The following is a 20568-nucleotide window of genomic DNA, read 5'->3' on the forward strand; positions in this document are numbered from 1 at the left end:
GGCTGGGATGCTGAAAATTAGGGAGTGGAGTTTATTTAAGGTTTAAAGTTATCTTAGCAGTCTGACATTTAGTGGATGCCGTTCTCACTGCTGCCCTCACTTGAAAGAGGAAAAAAAACAAAAAAACAATGGCAACAGTTCAAAAAACCCTCCTGGATCACTCTTTCACCGGATAAGCGTCCTTAAGAAAAGAGGAGAAGAGGGGGAATGGAAATGAAACGACGGAGAACGTAAGAGTAAGACAAACACAGAGAGAGCAGAGACGAACGGGCTGACTGAACGCGGGATGCTAGGGGGTAAACGGAGAAGCGGTGGGACTCACCTCACGGCTGGGCTGCGCCGCGGCGGCGCTCAGACCGCGCGGCAGGACGGCATGGCTCTCCCCCCCCGCCGCCGCTCGGTATCCCGGAGACGGAGCGCGCTCGGGCGTATCCGCTGGGCTAAAACCCGGCTCGCCGATCCCACAGCGGCAGACGAGCACTGCCAGGGAGCTCACCCAAGGACAGGGAGGAGAGAGAGAGAGAGAGAGAGAGAGAGAGAGAGAGAGAAAGTGAGCAAAGGAGAGACAGAGCGAGAGAGGGAGAGACAGTAAGCAAGTGAGTGAGGGAGAGAGAGAGAGAGGGAGAGAGCGAGAGAGAGAGAGAGCAAGGGAGAGAGAGAAAGCAAGGGAGAGAGAGAAAGCAAGCGAGTGAGAGAGAGAGAGAGAGAGTAAAGGAGAAAGAGAGGGAGGAGGAGAGTGAGACGGAGGCAGAGGCGTGCAGTCGCAGAGGTCTAATCCCAGCCCTGCACTGATGACCGTCGGCAGGCTACAGCTTTTAAAGCAGCAGCCTGCCCCCCGTGCACCAGGGGGGACTGGGATGGGGGTTGGGGCGAAGGGGAGGGACGCGGCGCAGCCAGGAGGAGAGAGGAGCCGAGCAGCATTCAGCTGGTTTTCGGGCTGGGCCATCGCTAGGCACAGGCTCCTACGTGCGCTGCCTTCCGCGTGAAGCGGTCAGGTCCTGTTTTACTCAAATCTCCAAAAGGAGAACAGACAGAGGAACCGAGGGGCCCTTCGCTCCAGGAGCTCGGGCTGATCTGGGACCAGCCCTTTTCTACATCACCAAAAAAGAACAGGCTGCATGTCACACCTCCCAATAATGACATCAACGGCATGCTGTCCTGATGACTTCATTTTATCTTATTACCTTTAGTTCTTTAATGTATTAAATTTGAGCAAAAGCTGGCATGGCTTGGGTGTGTGGCCTAAGAGATTGTCTCAACGATTTTCTGTAAATATATTATTATCAGCGATTCATCCCCCACCACCAAACAGCACTTTCCCGGCATCAAGATGAGTAGAGCTGGGGTTGACACCAAGAACATGTAAATCTTTGTCCATCATCGATATTAGGATTATAATCTGCTATAACCAGGATTAAATGAGAGAGAAATGTATCTGAAGAAGAATTTTAAAGGGTTTGGATTGCATAGGGGACAACCTACAGGCCTAATAAAGCCTTTTGATTTACCCTCCCCCCTCTCTCTCTCTCTCTCTCTCTCTCTCTCTGTCTCTCTTTCACACACACACACATACATACACACACACACACTCTCTCTCTCTCTCACACACACACACACTCTCTCTCTCTCTTAGTCTCTCTCTCACTCTCTCTGTCACACACACACACTAAACACACACACACACACCTGCCCCCCCCGTCACATTACTTACGCGTGTACGGCTGTCCCCAGAGCGACATTAACGCTGCCTGAGTTGGTCGATTGTGGGACCCGCCCATGGAAAGCCGTAGGGCTGGGCCCTGCCTCCCTCCTCCTCCTCCTCCTCCTCCCTCCAGACTCCGGCGGGGACTGGGTTGGAGCCACGCCATCGACGGGCGCCAACTCCGCACCGAGCGAACGAGAGGCCGCGTGCCGAGCAGCTGCGCCGAGAGTCCCGGGAGCTTCGCGGTAATTACGCCCCGCTACGGGGGGGGGGGGGGGGCTTCGCTCTCGTTTTGGTCAGAAAGAGATTTTAAAAAACGCAGCGTTTCAGAGAATCGCATTCACATCGCGGGCCCCGAGCACGGACGCTTGTTACGTTGGGGACGGAGGGCGCGTGTAAAACCGACTGCTTCTTTGAGCCGGGGTCTCCAGACAAGCCGTTTTGTGCGAATTTTTTCTCCCGTGGCCCAAAAAAAGCTCATGTTGTTCCTTTTAATTTTGAAGGTGTAAGACTTCAAAAAAAATTGGCGGTAACTGTAAATAATTGGTGTTCTTTATCCTGTAGAACGGGACTCGGTTTACACAAGACGTACGCCCAAATCCCATAGTGGGGCTGTCCCTCTGATCATGCATCTCATTCGTTCATGTCATTTCACTTCTGTTTACATTAAGCCTTAGCAAATCTTCACTTGTTACATTCCACTAATACCCAAGTAAAACTCCGCCATGGTCGGTCCCAAGCCCGGATGAGAAAGGAGGAGGGTTGGGCGTAGCGTTAGCACCCCTGCCCCGTAAAAACTCCACTTGCTACAGAAACGCAGACAAGGGAACAACATGAGAACTTAGTGGAGAACTCTGGCGGTCCCTTGTCGACGGCCTATACCCCAGTAGGGGTGTCGGGTATAAGTAAGTAAGTAAAACCCAAGTAAGGTTAGTAACTAAGGTCAGATTTATTGCTTCTGAGAGAAAGCTTGGGCAGAACTCCATCGCCATGCCCAGGCTCCCTCCATCTAGACTACAGTTTTAGACATCAGTTACAATTATAGATATTATTGACTAGTTATTGTATTAATTGTATAAGACATACAGTGAATAATATTAAAATAAAAGTTATATTAGTAAAAACAAGCTTGTATCGAAATATAATTCTAGTATATGATTCAGTTACATATTTTAACTCCAACAAAGGCATGAACTAAATGAATAGGAGAAGAATCAAGCATAGTAAGCAATGTCCAGGCTGAATTTTCTGTCTGGACATCACCTGCCATATATTGTATGCTACTATAGCAATATTAATAGTTCCGCAACAGTGAACAGTGAGTACACTTCTGCTCTGATGGAATTATTCAAACCCTTGATAAAGAACATAAAATAAACAAGACCATTACTGAGCTATATTTTCATTCTTAAACACATGGAAACATTCTACTTTTATAGTGACTAAATGCAATGGCTTGTACCCGCCTCCTGATTTGTGAAGGCCAACAACCCTTTGTTTTGTTTATCATGAGTGTTCTTTGCTGTTCCCTGTGTTTTCACATGTTCCCTTATTTTTATTCCCAGTGAAACAGGAAACCAGGACAACCACAGTACAGTTTTCAAAGATTGAGATGAACTAAAAAAGGCATGCTAATTCAGATTTATTTTTTCTGGATTTTATGTTAAATAATGACCTACGTGAATAACTGGGACAAATATTTTTGAAAAAGAAAATTAATAACTTGCTGAATGAAATCTTTTTCTCGGAGCAGTTGTGTTAATTCAATGATATACTGTAGGTTTTCCCATTTTTGATAGTAAAATGTGGCTCATTATCTTGTGTGGCAAACCCAGGTGTGGACAGGTTGTCTACTCCAGTGTGGGCAATAAAATACCAATCGCAGAGTACAAGATATAGTGCTAAAAACCTGTACCCTTTATTGTCTGGAATTCCAGAGGGTATTCAGGTGTGCTAATTTAGACACTGGGAAAAAAGTGACACTACCGCAGGTGACCAGTGGGTGGAGCCAGTGGTGAAGCTGGTACTTCCACTGCTATACTTCCCTGCGGCCACACTTGTTCATTTTGTAGAGCCATCTTTTCTAATCTTTATTAATGGTGTGAATAATTTTGGACAGCACTGTATGTAGGGTAGTAAATTAAAATTATAGCATTGTTTACTATTAAAAATTTTAAACCTAAGGAAATACAACAAGGGGTAATTCTAACAGCGAAATGGAGGGACAAAGAAACAATGTTAAACAAATTGACCACCTTTTAAACAGCACTTGTGGACCAAGGTCCCAGCTGTCTGAGTACTGCTCTATTCGGGTTTCTATAAGTGACATTAACACTGTGTTATTTTGAGGCTAGAGTGCTGACTATGGAAGAAGTTCAGCAGTGGAGAAGGGGATAAGGAACAACCTTCTGCCGGAGGTAACACAGCCACACCCAGTCACAGTAACAGAGCGTCGCTAACTCACACTGTTCTCAATCTTTGCCCATCCTTTGGTACAAACGATTACAAAGTTTTTGCTTGTTTTCCAACAGTTCTTTGGCAGGCAGGTTGACTAGTTAACTGGTCTTTTATTACCCTGAATGGAGCAGCTGTCGTGTGATCACCCCTGAGAGTTTCGCTGCCTGTGAACTGGGCTGTATATATAACCTTGTTCATTACAGGGACTACGAAACATCAGGGAAAACATATATTTCATTGAGTCGCCCAGAGATCAAAATTGCCCTCTCTTTCATACTAACAAAGACCCCTGTTTTTGTTTCATTGTATCTAAGAAAATGGTCTTGCTGAAAGGCTGGTTATAACTGCCTCCTTGGTGTGGTGGTGGGAAGACGTACGGGTGCTTAACTGACAAAACCACTCTAACCTTAATGGTTTATTGCAGCTCCGTCCATTATGACCCCCTTAAAAAGTAAGCAAAGCCATGCTCTATATTAGTATAACGAAGACCATATTCACTTGCTTGTGGACATGATACGTGTCCTGCTCAGGCAAATAAATGAATGAATGAAAGCATGCTTTGTTTTTACATTTTATATATGCTTTGTTGTTATGTATTTATATTCCCCCCAAGAAAAAGCTTTCGGAAATATTATTGCAAATGAAAACTGGGGACACGCCTGCCACTTCTGACGGCTGAATGTTTTGGTTTTTTTTTTAGCCCAGACATGCCAGTCTGGCTCAGACTCAGCGAGAGAGGGCAGCGGGGGGGAAATGGGTGCTTTGGGCCACTGCAGTACACAAACGCAATGATATTTCCATTAAAGACTGACAAGCAGGGGCAAGCACAGATGGTGCTGGTGCAGAGACGTATTGCTATTTGCTGCGGGAGATCAACGAGAGTAGCCCACCTCCGTCACGTTGAAATGCAATTCCGATGCTTTTAACGTAAACAATCGTGGCGAGTGAGCTAAGGGTGCCATTTCGTGTTGCGGTTCCCTTGTCAAATCACATTTGAATATAGATGAATCAGACATGGCCCTAACTCGGAGGCAGGGAGCAGAAGGGGCGGGGTATGGAGGTCATTTAACTGGATGTCAAGGACTCAAATTAAATTTTTAAAAAGCTGACCTGTTCACTTGAATTGCGATGGGGGAGTATGGATGCCTTGTAGTTCACTGGTTAGGTTTATAAATACCTGTATGGTTTTGTGATAACAAAGGCTATTCGTGTGCAGTCAGTCCTCTTTGTTGTCAGACAAATGCCCAGCGTGCGCGATTCATTCATTCTGAACTCGGCGAGCATTTCTCATTTCTTGATAATATTTCTGCTGATCTCTCAGTCTCACTGAAGTGAGAAAACCGCTATGTCTCCTCAACTGCCTTTTCAGGACCATGGACAACACACATCCTCTACCTTTTTCAGACTTCTAGACCAGGGGGTTTTAAACCTTGAAGAACAGGCTCATATTCATAATTGATTACGGGTCAAATGTTCCTGTTTAAGAGCAATGCACAGGTTGATGGGCAAAACGATCACTGCTGTTCAAAGGCAGATATGGTCCTTGGTATATGTGAAATGAGACTTTGACTCTAGGGTCTAGGGATGCTTCACACAAATGAACATAACTGGCACAAGCCATTCAGGCAGGAGTTGTTCAGTCACATGGCGTTTATTTAAATACACATGCCTTGCCTCTTTTAATGTCTGTATGCTTAATTGTGAAGACTATGCTTAAAAAGTACACAGAGTTCCTAATTGTGTATTCACTGGCTATGGCACTGAGTGTATTCAAGAAAAACAGACACTTTTAACCCTCATGAGATCCATATTTAAATATAAATGTGACACAAAGCATTACCAATAACCAAACTCTTGAAAGACAAAGGCTGAATAAACAAATACAGACATTCAAACAGTTTGCCATCATATTGCATCACTCTGAGTGCTGTGTCAAATGTAGGCCTATTCAAAATTCTCTGAAACCCACTTAGCTACTGGAAAATGACTATATTTAGAAGCTGAGTTCTTCTGAGCACTGATCAAAAGTAGGCACGAACATTTAGACTTCTAATAATGCAAATGGTTTGATAAAAAGGAAAAGAGAAATAATCACGTAAATTTTCAATTTATAATAAAACTCTGTGGTCATAGGTCCTGATCGACAGCCATATTGAACATGAGACGCAATTAATGGGCTTTGTGTTCAGCATCCTGTATTCCAAGTGTACGAGGCATGGAAGAGCATGGCAACTATCCAAAGGTCAGGGAAATTATTAATTTATGATTTTCAGCAGAGTACCATAAAGGAAATATGAAGCAGGGTGTGGTTTATAGTTCAAGTGTTCCCTGAAGGGAAGTGGGCTTACAGACATCCAATGTGAGTGTTTCGTGAGTGCTGGGGGTCAGACTGCAGAAAATATGAACCAGGAGCCATAGGTGCTTGCGCTTATTGTTGTGTATGTATCACTGTTCATAAGCCTCCCATGGAATTTAGGGATTACGTAGCCCTCGGTGGCAGTACTGAGAGGGGGCCCCTTCCTACCGGGCAATCATTTCCCAGAATGCCCCGTAAACTGCCATGGAAAAGGGCACGTCTGACGTTCACAGCAACTCTGTTAGTCTTCATTATGTGCGGGAGTTTAAAATGCTGTGGATGACATTTCACCCAGTGCATGAATATAAATAGTCCTTAAATGAAGGCTGTTCTCTTCAGGCAGTCAGCAAATCAAGCATTTTATCAAGAGCTCTCTAGCAGCAATGAAAGCTCCTTCTACCCCATCAAGTCATTAGAGTCGATTCCTTTCCTGGAACATGAGGACAGATTACAATCAGTTTACCAGTAGCAGTTTACTTAGAGCTGGACAAAGACACTTAAGGACTCAACGTATTGAGTTTTGGTATTTTGTCTTGTAGAAAGAACATGAAACTGAAGTGGGGAAAAAAATGATGGTTCTGATTATTTTAATCATACTTAAATAAATATAATTCATATGTCAGCTGAAATGCTTTATAATGTCATATATATCAAAACATACAATGTCACAGTAAAGTCAGTACTTCAAGTGCATGTGCTTTTCAGATCTTGCACAAAAATACCTGGGAAGGCCAGTCACAATGTGATAGTGTATAACAGTTCAGCAACCGGGTATATAACTCAAGGTTGTGAGTTGATTCCCTACATGGGTGCTGCTCAGGTATTCTGGAGAAAAATATCTGGCAATTTATTCAGCAAAATATCCAGCTATATATGAGTTGTATAAAATATATGCTATATGAAAATAAATAAATAAGGTCACTGTGTCACCCAAATTCAATGGAATTTGAACTAAAATACAGTAGTGTTTGCATGAACAGTGATACTATTCTTTGCATTGATCCCCCTAACCCTAACCCTAAACCCCCCCCCCCCCCCCCCCATAACATAATTATTTAATAAATCATAAGTATAGGCACAATATAAAAACCATTTAATTTATCCGAAATAAAAAGGATCCATGGGCAAGGACAAAATAATTTAAGAAGTATTTTCGCAGCAGTTTCAGTTTTCAATGCAAACAACAATGTGAACTTTAGGTGGTCTACAGTATTATCTTAAATGTGTCATTTATTGTAATTTATTCCCTATGGTGTTTATTCTTATGTGTTTTTATTTGCATTGTCATTTAAATAAATGTCTAGTTTGAACTAAGGTGGACAATAAAGTTGAATTGAATTGAATAACAAAACTCAGGTTAATCATAATGACCACATGAGGGAGACAAAATGCTTTGTATTTTCATTTTAAGGACGACAAAAAGGGACATACAATAACAGTCTACTAAAAGCACAAGAAGACGAGCACGCAATAAAATCTTTAAACCCTATTTCAGTTTAATTTGCTTCCTTCGTGTAAAAATGGACACGACTGGCCATTGCATGCTCTGATCCATTCCCACTTGTACTTTACTAAGTCATATTTTGGTCTTGCACACATTGATTCACTTCATTTAATTATTCTATTTTCAATCATTTTGCAATCTATTTGAGAAATATATTAATTCAATTTCGTGTGGCCATCAGAGTCGCGCCCAGTTTATCTCTGTGATACACAAGGAGGGGGGAGTGTGTCCATGCACTTTTGGCCACTCACCTGTTGAGTGATGCATTCTTTAAAAGAATACAGATGGCTGTCAACCTCTATGAGTGGCACGTCGTTTTATGTTGTCCCCGGACCTCTCAAAATAGTTTCAAACCTCCAAACTCAAAGTCAGAGCAACAAACAAACGAACGCACGATGCGGAAATTCTAAAAAATAGATGTTTTAAATTCCGACTGTTTCACATCTTGAAAATGTAAAAAAAAAATGTATTACATTACGTTTACCTTACTGTCAACCCATGTTTTCAAGGTATCAATTTGTTTTTTTGCATTTATATCGTTTTCCAGTCTATTGTCAAGACTTTTGACACTATTTTGACTCCATACTTAGAGCTATTGGCACTTCAGGAGGCTTACAGAAAGCTGACGACTCCAGAGCTGCCCGCTATCTTGGAAATAGACTAGGGGTAAGCGGGGCGAGTTAGTGTACGGAGGCATCTTTTGCCGTTCAGAAGGCATAAACTGGATTATGGCGATGCCGGACAGTCCAGGTTAGCAGCTAGCGATCGAATCACACTTTAGCTGGTTACGCATAAATTACTGGTGAGTTAACATTACGATACGTACCAACCAATGTAAACTGAGTGGAAACGCCTGTTCTTGACGGTTCATTTCACATCACCAGAAAGTTATGTGGTTATGACGACAAGTGCATCGCAAAAATGAGGGTAATGGCTTACGTTGGCTACATAGCGATAGTTGTTTTTTCCACTGAAAGAGTTTCAACAACTTGGACCGTGGCTGCTCCTTGGCCATTCAGTCCACACGTTTACCACGGGGTTTCGTTAGGCCGCGTTTGAAAGCTAGCTAGTTGGCCAGTTTCAACGTTATGCTAACGTTTTATGCGAAATATATATGGCATATATCATACAATGGGAAAGGATGTATTTTCGTAGTAATGTAACGTAATAGCTAGCTAGTCTGGTTAAATTATTAGCCACATAGTCTAGAACATTTAATTATTTTAGCTAGCTAACGTTAGTGTTAGACTAGTCTAGCGGTTGGAGTGAAGTAGGTTATCGCAAGCTAGCTACCGTACCAGTTTAAGCTAGCTAGCTAACTAAAGTAATTCAGTTTAGCTGTCTACACTATTGGAGGCACGGCTGCTAGCTGCAAGTTACTGGATTCCAAGCTAGCCGTCCAAAATTGAAATATCAATATATTGCTATTGGCTAAATGCAACTTTACCATTGCATTTGGTAAGACGGGCCCGCGTATCAAATATTAAGGCGCCTGTCACTGTCAGGCTGCTAGCTTGATAGCTAACCCTACAACTAACGTAGCTAACGTTATGTTGTTGAACGCGAGTTGAGCAAGCAGAACTAACGTTTGACAAGTTCAGCTGATGCTTGTGTCTGAATGACTGGCGAGATTTTGTATTTATTCTGGACAAATTGGCTAACAGTTAGTTTTTGGCTAACAGTTAGTTGTTAGCTCGCTTGCTATTTCCGCAGTTACAGTGTTCCACACTTGGTCAACATTACCTTCTAGATAAACAACACTGAAGTTTGTAATATTCGTTTTTCGAAACGATAACTACCCGTTTTGGTGAACAGAAGTAGAACTGACATTCTCGATCTGTAATGCAACACTTACACGGGCGAACATTCCATTTTACCAACGCTACTCTTGTTAGCTATGGTTTGGCTAAAAAGCACTGTGGAACTTGGTAACGACCCATACACGCTTCAGTCAGGTTCCAAAACCTGGGTGAAAACAGCGAAAGATTTGTCTCGCACATTTTATGGATTCTCATGGATAATTTCAAGGAAATGTCACGGCGCTCAATTTTTACATTGGCTACATTGGTCACGTCCACGTAATAAATGTACTGCGTTACCTTTGTAGTTAACGTGATTTAAAAAAAAACAACCATGAATCACATTTCTCAGTCAGAAATGCCTGTTGACCATACAAACAACAGTTTTGACCTTTGCAGTCTCAAATGACTAGATGGTTAATGCAAGATACATTTTCCAATGATTTTATGTTCAGGATAGTGGGAGGTATGCGTAGTAGTAAGGTAATGCAAATACTATATTTCTACTTAGTCAGTGATTTACTGTGAACAAAGTAATAGCACTACACAAAAGTAGAGTAAGTTTGTTGAACCGTTCCTTTCATACTACTGCTTGTTGCTAATTTTTGACACAAGGAGCTGCTTGTCTTTTGCTGCAAATAAGTAAAAAATCAACCGTTGGACCTGTTTCACAATAAAAATCAGCTGTTATAGTCTAATTGTCTTTGACATTACTAATACTATTTGTTTTCAGGAGTGGGAAAAAAACATGCCATCAACAATGGCAGCAGCCAGTTCTTTCATAACAGTTTAAATTAAATCTTGACCAAGTTTTTGGTCTTCTGTTTATGTTTATTAACAATGTTTTGTCATGTATTGCATTGTATTTATGTTTTTCTGGTATGGATTTAGGTGTACACATAATGCTGTCAAGTAAGTTAGCAGTCCTTGCACTTGTGCTTTGATGGACAAGATATGGTCTATCCCAATGTCCTGCACACTGTTCTAGGTGGGTTACCCTAGCAAAAAACTGACTAACTAGAATTGATAATCACGCAGCCTGATAGACTGTCTCATTTTAGGAATGAAGCCCAATATATCCTTGCTGATGTGTCAAGAGAGGGAGGGGGAGGAGTCTGTTTTGTCTCCTGGAGCCAACAGCACATCAGATGAGGAGTGGCATCCTGCTACTGACAGGCCGCAAGCAGGTGTGTTCATGTTTGTAAGTGTTTTCATGGATGGCTAGCTGGCTGGATCAGTGGTGTGTTTTGCTCACTGTTTGCGGATGTCACAGGGCTGTCGAGGAGAGAGAAGTGTCTGAAAGAAAACAGAAGTCTTCCCCAACGTCCAGCGTTGGAACAGAGTGAGGAGGAGCCCAAGGATCAGTTCTGTGATGATCAGTTCTGTGAGTAACAGTTGATGTGTAGAGCGACCAGACATTTTCCAGACACCTTGCATAACTGCCTGAATTTACAAATGTTAATACTCTTGAATTTAAAAATGTTATCAAATTTTAAGTGAAAACATTTTAGGTTAAATGTGATTTTTAAAGTGACAACTTTTTGGGGTTTTTTTAAAAATATGTCAGTTTTAGTTAATGTTTTTGTTTGGCTAAGAGATTTTGTCTGCTGCGAAAAATATTGTAGATACTTACAGAAGGTCAGCAGGTTTCTGGTGACAACCTACCAGCTTTACAATGGCTGGCATAGGGGCACTCAGGGTTTGTGGTCTAAAGAAAGAACACGTACTTCAGGTAACACCAGAGCAGCTTGTGTAGCAACACTATGCCTCCAGAGGTTGTGAGTGTGAATATCACCTGATTATTCTCCGAATATAACATTTAATCTTGTTTTTGGATGGAACTCTTTACTATGGCACATACAGCCTGAGGGTGCTGTGCTCAAGGAAATTGTTACATGGCTTCCTATGTCATTTATATGATAATTACACGGGTCCTTGGGAGATAACAGCTTGCACCTCTTGAGGAAAGAAGTACTGGCAAACAGCAAACACTAACAGAGCTATTTATGAATGAAACTTATCAACCATCTGCAGCTAGTTATGTGTTAGACTATCTGCAGGTCGTTTCTAAATAGTTAATCAAATATCTGCATGAAAATTTTCTGGTGAAAGTAGCTATGTTTGCTTACTTTGGCAGTATTTTAAAGTGATATTGCTGGCTTGTGATTTTTTTAGCCAGCTGTGCAGCTAGTTATCTGTTTGTTCTAACTAGCTAGGCCAAGTTAGGAGCTAGCAAAGGGTGGGATTTGGTGTGACTTTAGGAGCATAAGAGCTCTCATTGTGTTTTGACAGTGGTAAAAAAATAAGTACAGTGAACTTCAGATATCAATATTTTTAATTGCCAACATCATTGTTTTATGTTTCTGACTCATCATCACTCATGCTAATGCTTCTGTTAAACGTCAAGTTCTTGCACTCTCAATCTCATTTTGGTTGTATGTGGACATTGTAACAGGATTGTGTTAGCTAGAATCATATATATTGAACGTTTCTTACTATATCAGATTGTATTCTATCATTGCAAAATTTGTGATATCGAAAGTTCGAAACGTTGCCTCAAGAATCTAAATTGTATCCTATCGTGGTGAAGCCTGAGGTTTACACCCTAGCGATAAGATGTTCATGTGTCAAATTCTAATGACATCACAAAGCAGCATGCTATTTTTGATATGTTAATTCATTTGACCAGCCAGCCCATAACAATCATACCTGTGTGGTTGTACTTGTAATTTAATATAAGTTATCACACATGTGGCCTTTAACGTGGTGTTACATTCTAGAATGTCCTCTTCTCGCCCATTGCCAGACTGTGAGGAGTGCCAGTCCTTCTACCTGGAAGAGTGTGAGACCCACGGTCCTCCCTCCTTCACTCATGACTCCCCGACTCCACTTGGGGTTCCTCAGAGAGCCTTGCTCACTCTTCCCCCGGGCTTGGTGATTGGCCGGTCCAGCATTCCAGGGGCAGGCCTGGGGGTGTTTAATCAGGGACATCAAGTGCCTGTTGGAATGCATTTCGGACCATTCGAGGGAGAGGTGACCAGCAGGGAAAAGGCCATAGAGAGTAGCTACTCGTGGGTGGTAAGTCAATGGACACAGTGTTGATGTAGTGTTGGTGTGCACAGTGTGGTTTGTAGTGAACTACAACATTCTATGGGGAGTGCACATACTGTATGACAGAATAGGCAGTATTTTCCTGTTTATTTCATTATGACAACTGCACAGCAGCAGACAACTGCACAAGAACATAATCAGCACAGGGATACAGTACAGTCTGTGACCAAAGGGCATTGCTGTAGTATATTAAAAAAGGTCTTACATTTAAGTGTATTGCAAGCAATGCTTAATTCGCAGTGTCTGTCTGTACTGGACCCGCATTGGTGGAATGAACTTCTGACAAAGGTCAGGACAGCAGAATCACAAGCCATTTTCTGACATAGACTGGATTCCCCTCTTCAGTCAGTATTTTACCTCCCTGCCTATTCCCACTCACTAGCACTATTTTCTTACGCAATCATTTTAATTCAATTCAGTTTTATTTGTATAGCGCAGGGGTCCTCAATCTTATCCAGAAAGGGCCGGTGTACATGCAGGCTTTTGTCTCAACCAAGCAGTAACACACCTGATTCTACTAATTGAGGTTCTCAGCAAAGACTCTAGTGGTTGATTACTAGAAGCGTGTTACTGCTTGGTTGGAACAAAAGCCTGCACCCACACCGGCCCTTTCTGGATAAGATTGAGGACCCCTGGTATAGTGCTTTTTACAGAGAACTGTCACAAAGACACTTTACAGAGTGGCAAGGTAAGAGACAGCGCAAACACCAGGCCTGAACCCCCAAATAGCAAGTAAACAAACTCCCAATGGGAATTTTTAGGATTACAGAAGTTTGTTTTATGATTTTATATGGGCGTTAGCTGTATGAATCTACTGATTTGCATTATGGTTTTATGGTTGCCATTAGTTACCTTGCATTTAGTGCTTCATTGATGTTGCACTTCACTTTCTGGTTTGGGTTATGTCGTTAGCCACGTCTGACCGTGTTGCACACATAACTTTAGGTTCTTTTTCATTGTCAGTTGCTCTGCGTAAGAATGTCTGCTAAGTGAATGTAATGTAATGCAGGCGGAACTTTTGGTTTACATTGTAAACATGGAAAATATTGCACAATGCATGGACACACATGTATGCATGCTTTGGATTTGCAATATGTGCTAATTTTGTGCGACTTCTTTTAATCTCACTTAGACACAAAGGCATGTTTTTAATTATATCATTTAAACATTTACACTTGGTTTCTAAGCACTGCTTATTTCGAAAGTGTAACTGAATTCCGAGTAGTGTCATCTATCTAACAGAGCCCTATTATTTGCACAGATTTGCCGGAAGAATAACCAGTATGAGTATATTGATGCTACACGAGATTCTCACTCCAACTGGATGAGGTAAGTAGAGGCTGAATCAATCATATTGGCTCTCTTTTCAGTATTTATCTGTTCTACTCGATACTCAAGTAATTCAAGTCACATGACAATAAATTAATTAATGCACATGACAATAAATTCAATTTGCATTAAAAGCAGTGCATTACAATGCAATGAAAAACTTGTGCTCTAACTTCTCTCTGGATAAATAAACGCATATACACAGTCACGATAAACATAATATCCATATATACTACGGATATATCTGCATATCTGTGTTCGTATGATTACTCATGATCAACATGGATTGTGATGCTAAAACAGAGAGCGATATGGATTACTGCACTGCTACAAACAGCCTTGTGCAGATTTGAGATTCCGATTCAGGCGCCTACCCAGCATCTAATCGAACTGAGGGATGAATGAATTGGGTGTTGATATCAATATGCAAAAGGCTGCATTAATTCCTCACTTTGTTAGCGATTAGCATTAATGCCAGCAATTTGCTTATAAAAAATAGGCTGGTAGGCTCAAACTCTGAACGGGCAAACTTTGAAGTCTGCAATTCTGCAATTCTACCTCAGGAATATTGCTGCAAGATGACACGGCATCCGGTAGAGAGCTGTTCCTTTGTGCTATTGTGCTGTTAAGAGTGCCATCACCATGATAACTGGGCAGCATCTTTGTTTTGTAACACAGACGGATTGTAATGATTTGTTAATGGAATACGTTAAACGGGAACTGCAACGCTTTTGAAAGCTGTAGGGAATTTGTTTTGTGCTAGAAATGAGAGAATATGTTATCGGAAATTTTTTTTTCAGTTAATTCCCGGTCAAATCTCAAGCGCCACATTGACCTGTTTTGCAGTCCATTCTTTCAGAGCCACAGTACATGATGAAAGAGCCACAGGGCATGATGTAATCGATCTTATCGATGCAACTGTCATCTCATCACGAATAAGATTATAAAACCTTCAGAACTTTTCTATCTGGTATCAGCATGGCTGTGTCTGAAGTGACATTCTGTACAAACTGACTTGTGTTTTTTGATGTATTCCTTAGGCAGAGTGTCTTATTTGTAGTCAGTTAATAATTAGTGAACTGCCAGCCTATGTGCTGTAATAGAATACATTGACACAAAGTACTGTGTAACTGCATTTATTCTTGTTGGGCATTGCAACAATATTTTGGCTTGTAACTGTTTCTTCTTAGATTGAGAGCAATTATATTTAAGGTTGGGTATTTGTCACATAAGTCGAGGGTGTCACAGATTCCATGATTTTTGCCATTTTTTTGGCAGTTCTGTGAAGATTTTGTCCATTTTTAGTGCTTTCCGTGATTTTTCGGCAGTTGTGGATGGTAACTCAACCTTAACGTAGCCTACAGTGTTATTTGTGTGTAAGTGTGTGCATTTTAACGACATTGCCAAATGCTGGGAGAAACAAGGTGTGAAAATGTATACAGATTTTTTTTTTTTTTTTACTTCAATCTTCAATCAATTATTACTGTTGGTACAGTTGTGCATATTATTTCAGACGTTTCCCACTGCTGCGATCTATTGATTATTTAATAAGTTAAAAAAATGGTTTAATTGTGTGCGAAGGTAACAGCTGTATCTTGGTAATTGAGATGAATTGTATCTTGTTGATATCTACATGTACTTTCCTCCTTCTCCTTCTGAGGTACGTGAGCTGCGCTCGCAATGAAGAGGAGCAGAATCTGGTGGCTTTCCAGCGCAGGGGGCGTGTCCTGTTCCGGTGTCTCCGCCCCATCCCCCCAGGGCACGAGCTCTTGGTGTGGTATGCAGATGAGTACGCCCAGGAGCTGGGCATCATCTGGGACTCCCTCTGGAACAAAAAGTGCACTTCAGCAGGTAGCTGTAAGTTACACCTCTGTTATTATAGCTCAGTTAGATCTCTGTTCCTATAGGTCAATTAAATCTCTGCTCCTATAGGCCAGTTAAATCTCTATTTATATATCTTTATTTCTTTCATCAGTCTTACTCTTGTGCTGTAAATTGTTTTTGTAGATTTAGACTACGTTTTGCATATGTAGGAGACAATTCCACGGCCTTCTAAATCACGCAAGGTTATAACTTGCTGAAGACATCAGGATAACTATGGCTAACAAGGATTCCCCACATAAGAGGCTTGATATGACATGCCTAGCAATTCCAGGGCTGGTTCTCACTGTAAAATTTCTGCATTTAAAAAATTTGAGTGACTTTATTCTCGGTCTTCTCTTCTGCCATTTTTTTAGTTGCGTCGACAGACGAGCCCTCAAAGGTCTTCCCCTGTACTCAGTGCCAGTTCTCCTTCGCTGCAGAAGTCTACCTCTACAAGCACATCAAGCGCTCTCATCCCGAGGAGTTCGTGAAGCTCCAGGGGTCGGGGTCTATCAGGCCCGCGAGTCGCGTTCCTCTCTGCGGCCCGATCCCGGCGCCCCCGGCCTCTAACGAGCTCTGCACACAGACGTCCGCCCCCGACGCTCGCGCGGCTCTCTCAGGCGCTCAGAACGGGACTCGCCGCGGCCCGCTACCGAAATCACCAAACGATCAAATTCGCAGAGGCGAAGGACCGCATTCCTGCGCTCGGTGTGGGAAGGGTTCCGTTGACCCGGAAGGTCTGAGAGTTCACGAGTGTGCTGAGAAAGGGGAGGGGCCAAACTGCCGCAGCCAGCATGGGAGGAGTTTCAGCGACTCGGAAAGCGCGAAAGAGCAGGAGCGCGCCGAGGCAGGGGAGAGGCCCCACCGCTGCGCCGAGTGCGGGAGGAGCTTCAGCCGCTCGTGCCACCTCAAAAGGCACGAGCGGACCATTCACGTCAAAGAGAGGCCGTACTGCTGCAGCCAGTGCGGGAAGTGCTTCAGCCAGTCGGCGGGGCTGAAGAGGCACCAGCAGGTCCACGCCGGGGGGAGGCGGAACCACTGGAGGGCGGACGCGACGTCCGAGGTCTTCCCCTGCTCGCACTGCGCGTTCTCCTTCACGTCGGAGCTCCTCCTCCACAAGCACGCCAAGCGCCATCACCCGGAGGAGCGCCGCCAACCGCCCAAGTCCGAGTCCGACGGGGCCGAGGGCGACGCCCAGAAGCCGCTGCCGTCCCCCGAGGCCCCGCCCAATCCGGCCAGGCCCACCCCGGCTCACAGGAACTCGAGGAAAGGGCGGATCCTCAAGCGCCTCAGAGCCTCGGCGCCGGCGAAGCGCCAGAAGGCGGAGCGGCGGTTCGGCTGCCCTCGCTGCGGGAAGGGTTTCGCCGACGCCGAGGCCCTGGGGGGCCACCCGTGCGAGACGGAGGAGGGGCCGTTCCACTGCGCCGAGTGCGGCAGGAGCTTCACCCGCTCCTGCAACCTCAGGAGGCACGAGCGGACCATTCACACCAAAGAGAAGCCCTACTGCTGCAGCCAGTGCGGGAAGTGCTTCAGCCAGTCGGCCGGCCTGAAGAGGCACCAGCAGGTCCACGCGGACGGGCGGCGGAGCCACCCGGGCGCGGACGTGTCCGCTCAGGTCTTCTCCTGCTCGTGCTGCTCCTTCTCCTTCACGGCCGAGCGCTACCTGTACAAGCACAGGAAGCGGTACCACCCTCTGGAGCACCTGCGCAGGACCGGGTCGGTCAGGGTGGCTCAGGTCGGGGAGGGACCCAACTACTGCACCCAGTGCGGGAAGAGTTTCAGCTGCCTGAAAAGCCTTAAAGCTCACCACTGCATGCGGGTGGGCGAGAAGCTGTACCTCTGCACGGAGTGCGGGAAGAGCTTCTCCTGGTTCTACGGCCTCCGGCAGCACCAGCGCATCCACACCGGGGAGAAGCCGTTCGGCTGCACCCAGTGCGGGAAGCGCTTCGTCCACTCGGGCCAGCTGAACGTTCACATGCGGACCCACACCGGGGAGAAGCCCTTCCTCTGCACCGAGTGCGGCGAGAGCTTCCGCCAGTCGGGGGACCTGAAGCGGCACGAGCGGAAGCACACGGGGGTGCGGCCGTGCCGCTGCGACGAGTGCGGGAAGAGCTTCAGCCGCCCGCAGAGCCTTAAAGCGCACCAGCAGCTGCACACGGGAGAGAAACTGTACCACTGCACCGTGTGCAGCAAGAGCTTCGCTCGAAGCTGGCACCTAAGAAGACACCATCAAAAAATGCATTCCGTATGAGCTCATGTGTATAGTGTGCGCTACAAATACATAGAAACCCGCTTTTACATCTTTGTGTGTGATTACCATAAAAGCATAAAATCCAGAGAACACATTCAAAAAGTGCTTAAAGATAATATGCATCTTGTTTGTTTGAAATATGGTTTTAACAGTTCAGGGGGAAAATAGCTCTCCTTGATATTTAACTTTTATTGAAAGAGGGTGTTTATTAACATAACATGGTTATGTTTTGTTCTCATACTTTCTGAATACCAAATGTGTACAGATGCCAATTAGAGCTCTAATGAAAAACATTATTTATTTAATGTTGTGAGACCTAATTTTTAAGGCATACTATGCAGGATTTTTTAAGCCTTTCTGTGGTCCTGTGTTTACAGTCAAAGAAGTCTCCTCCACAGTCTTCAACCCCACCCACTCACACAGAGTACCTGACTTTGACCATCCAGCTACTTAATGTAGCTAGCTGGATAGCTAGATGTAAGGTTGCTTACAGGTACAACAGAAAACATGCCAACTTGGCATCGCTTTTCATCCCCTTTCTGAACTTCAGCTGTGGCCATCAAGGAAAAGCAATTCTGAGGTTGACAGGTTTTTTAACGAGCCCTGTAGGCTTGTCGTTTCGTTTCGCTGTACTTCTTCACATTCACAATTGCCGTAGATCGCTACAAACGCTCTGTTGAAACCTGATCCCACACAGGCTCTGTGGCCATACTCCCTGCACGCCCAGAAACGTCCCGACCACATGATAGAAGAAGAAATGCAGGCAGTCGAGCATGGATTTGGCAAATGTGCGCAAAGACAGACTGCCAGTGCCTCATAGATATGACTGAACATTATTTTATCTTTTCAGTGTAAAAATCATGCATAGTATGCCTTTAAAAACAGCCCAGTGATCACTGTTTTATTGATTATTCATAAGGTACGTTTAGATTTTACTGGTTATTTTTTAAGCATTCATAAAAAACATGCACTATCGCATTTGTTAGTTTCTGTTAAGTCCATCTACTGTACGTTCATTCCCTTTGCCAATGGAAAATTCATAAAATGTTTCTCTTAATGCATAAATGAGTCATTCTGTTTTGAAACTTTTGGGAACAAATTTATAATATAGCTTACCGAAACGACATATTCCATTTTGCGCACTTGTAAAACTGCAGATATTTCGTGAAAACATTGATTTGCACATGTACCTTTTGGGGAAAAAAATTGCTTTTTTAAAAATTCCCACTAGGCTGTGTCTATTTTGTGTGTATGTTGAGCTTTGATTTTAGTACATGCAAGAAAAATGGTTACAAAGTTAGTGATCCACTACTGGGGAGTTTCCATTGGATTTTATTTAACCCAAGAGACTGAGTGATTCGATTCTGCATGGCCCTGCTGGCCACTGCGGGTATGATCTGGATCTGGATTTGATACCTGACCATGATATACTAGAACAGTGCCTTAACAGGTTGAGCCACCCAGCAGCTTCCATATTGTGTTCTAAGGGCAGCATGTTTGTGAATATTCTCCCTCTCCCTCTCATCACCACTCTGTTTTTTAATGCAATCACTTTTTAAAAGTAGATGCATTGTAGTTGTTCTCTGCCCCTTCCCCTAAGGGTAGCTCCCTTGTTTAAATGCTTGACTTCGGATAGAATAGGGATGAATGACTACATTTCCCATGGACCCAACCCCCCTCCCTCCCTTCCATTGAAGTGCAGCTTACCATTTGGTAAAATAATTAAAATGTTGGTAGCATCTGTCAAAACAAGGGCGTTTACCTACTGTAAATAATTTAATGGGGGCAATATTCTATTTGGTGTGGCCCCTCTCACAGCCTACCAGGCTACCGCTATGATAGAGATTTCTCTACGAAATGTGTTTTGATGTTTTCATGTGCAGTACACACTGGATCTGTCTGACGAAGCAGAGAGGTGTTCATCGACTTGGCCGAAATCTGCATAATGTGCACATAGTCGGGAAGGAGCACTGAATACCTGGATTAAATCACAACCAGGATGATCAACAGGTACAGTGACCGCCTGACAGAATACATGACACATCATCGTAAATTTAACATGGAAAGGAGAAGCTTATTCTTGCTGACTATTTACAAGTTGCTGCTACAGTACCTGACTATTAATTTGTTGTAGATAGGAAGCAGCATGACATGCTGTAAACTCTGAAATCTGGCAGTAAACAGAGTTCATCTCAG

At 43.6% G+C, this 20568-nt stretch overlaps 2 protein-coding genes across 3 annotated transcripts in view; one reads left to right on the plus strand and one right to left on the minus strand.

Moving 5' to 3' along the window:
• The window catches only part of samd14 (sterile alpha motif domain containing 14), a 26862-nt gene extending 26015 nt beyond the window's left edge, over positions 1–847 (minus strand). Inside the window, exon 1 of one of the 2 annotated variants that reach the window (XM_064321717.1) lies at positions 323–842. The gene's annotated coding sequence lies outside the window, so the exon portion shown is untranslated. Of the gene's footprint in view, positions 1–322 lie in introns of both variants that reach the window. The other variant, XM_064321718.1, reaches the window with a different exon arrangement.
• Positions 1–18372, plus strand: part of LOC135248549 (histone-lysine N-methyltransferase PRDM9-like) — a 20074-nt gene extending 1702 nt beyond the window's left edge. Inside the window, exons 2-4 of the mRNA XM_064323327.1 lie at positions 1836–1947; positions 16017–16109; positions 16496–18372. Of these exons, the coding sequence (XP_064179397.1) occupies positions 1836–1947; positions 16017–16109; positions 16496–18372 (2082 nt within the window). The remainder of the gene's footprint in view (positions 1–1835; positions 1948–16016; positions 16110–16495) is intronic.
• Positions 18373–20568: the final 2196 nt, after the last annotated feature.

The sequence above is a fragment of the Anguilla rostrata genome, chromosome 2 (genome assembly GCF_018555375.3).
Source record: "Anguilla rostrata isolate EN2019 chromosome 2, ASM1855537v3, whole genome shotgun sequence".
NCBI classification, from domain to species: Eukaryota; Metazoa; Chordata; class Actinopteri; order Anguilliformes; family Anguillidae; genus Anguilla; species Anguilla rostrata.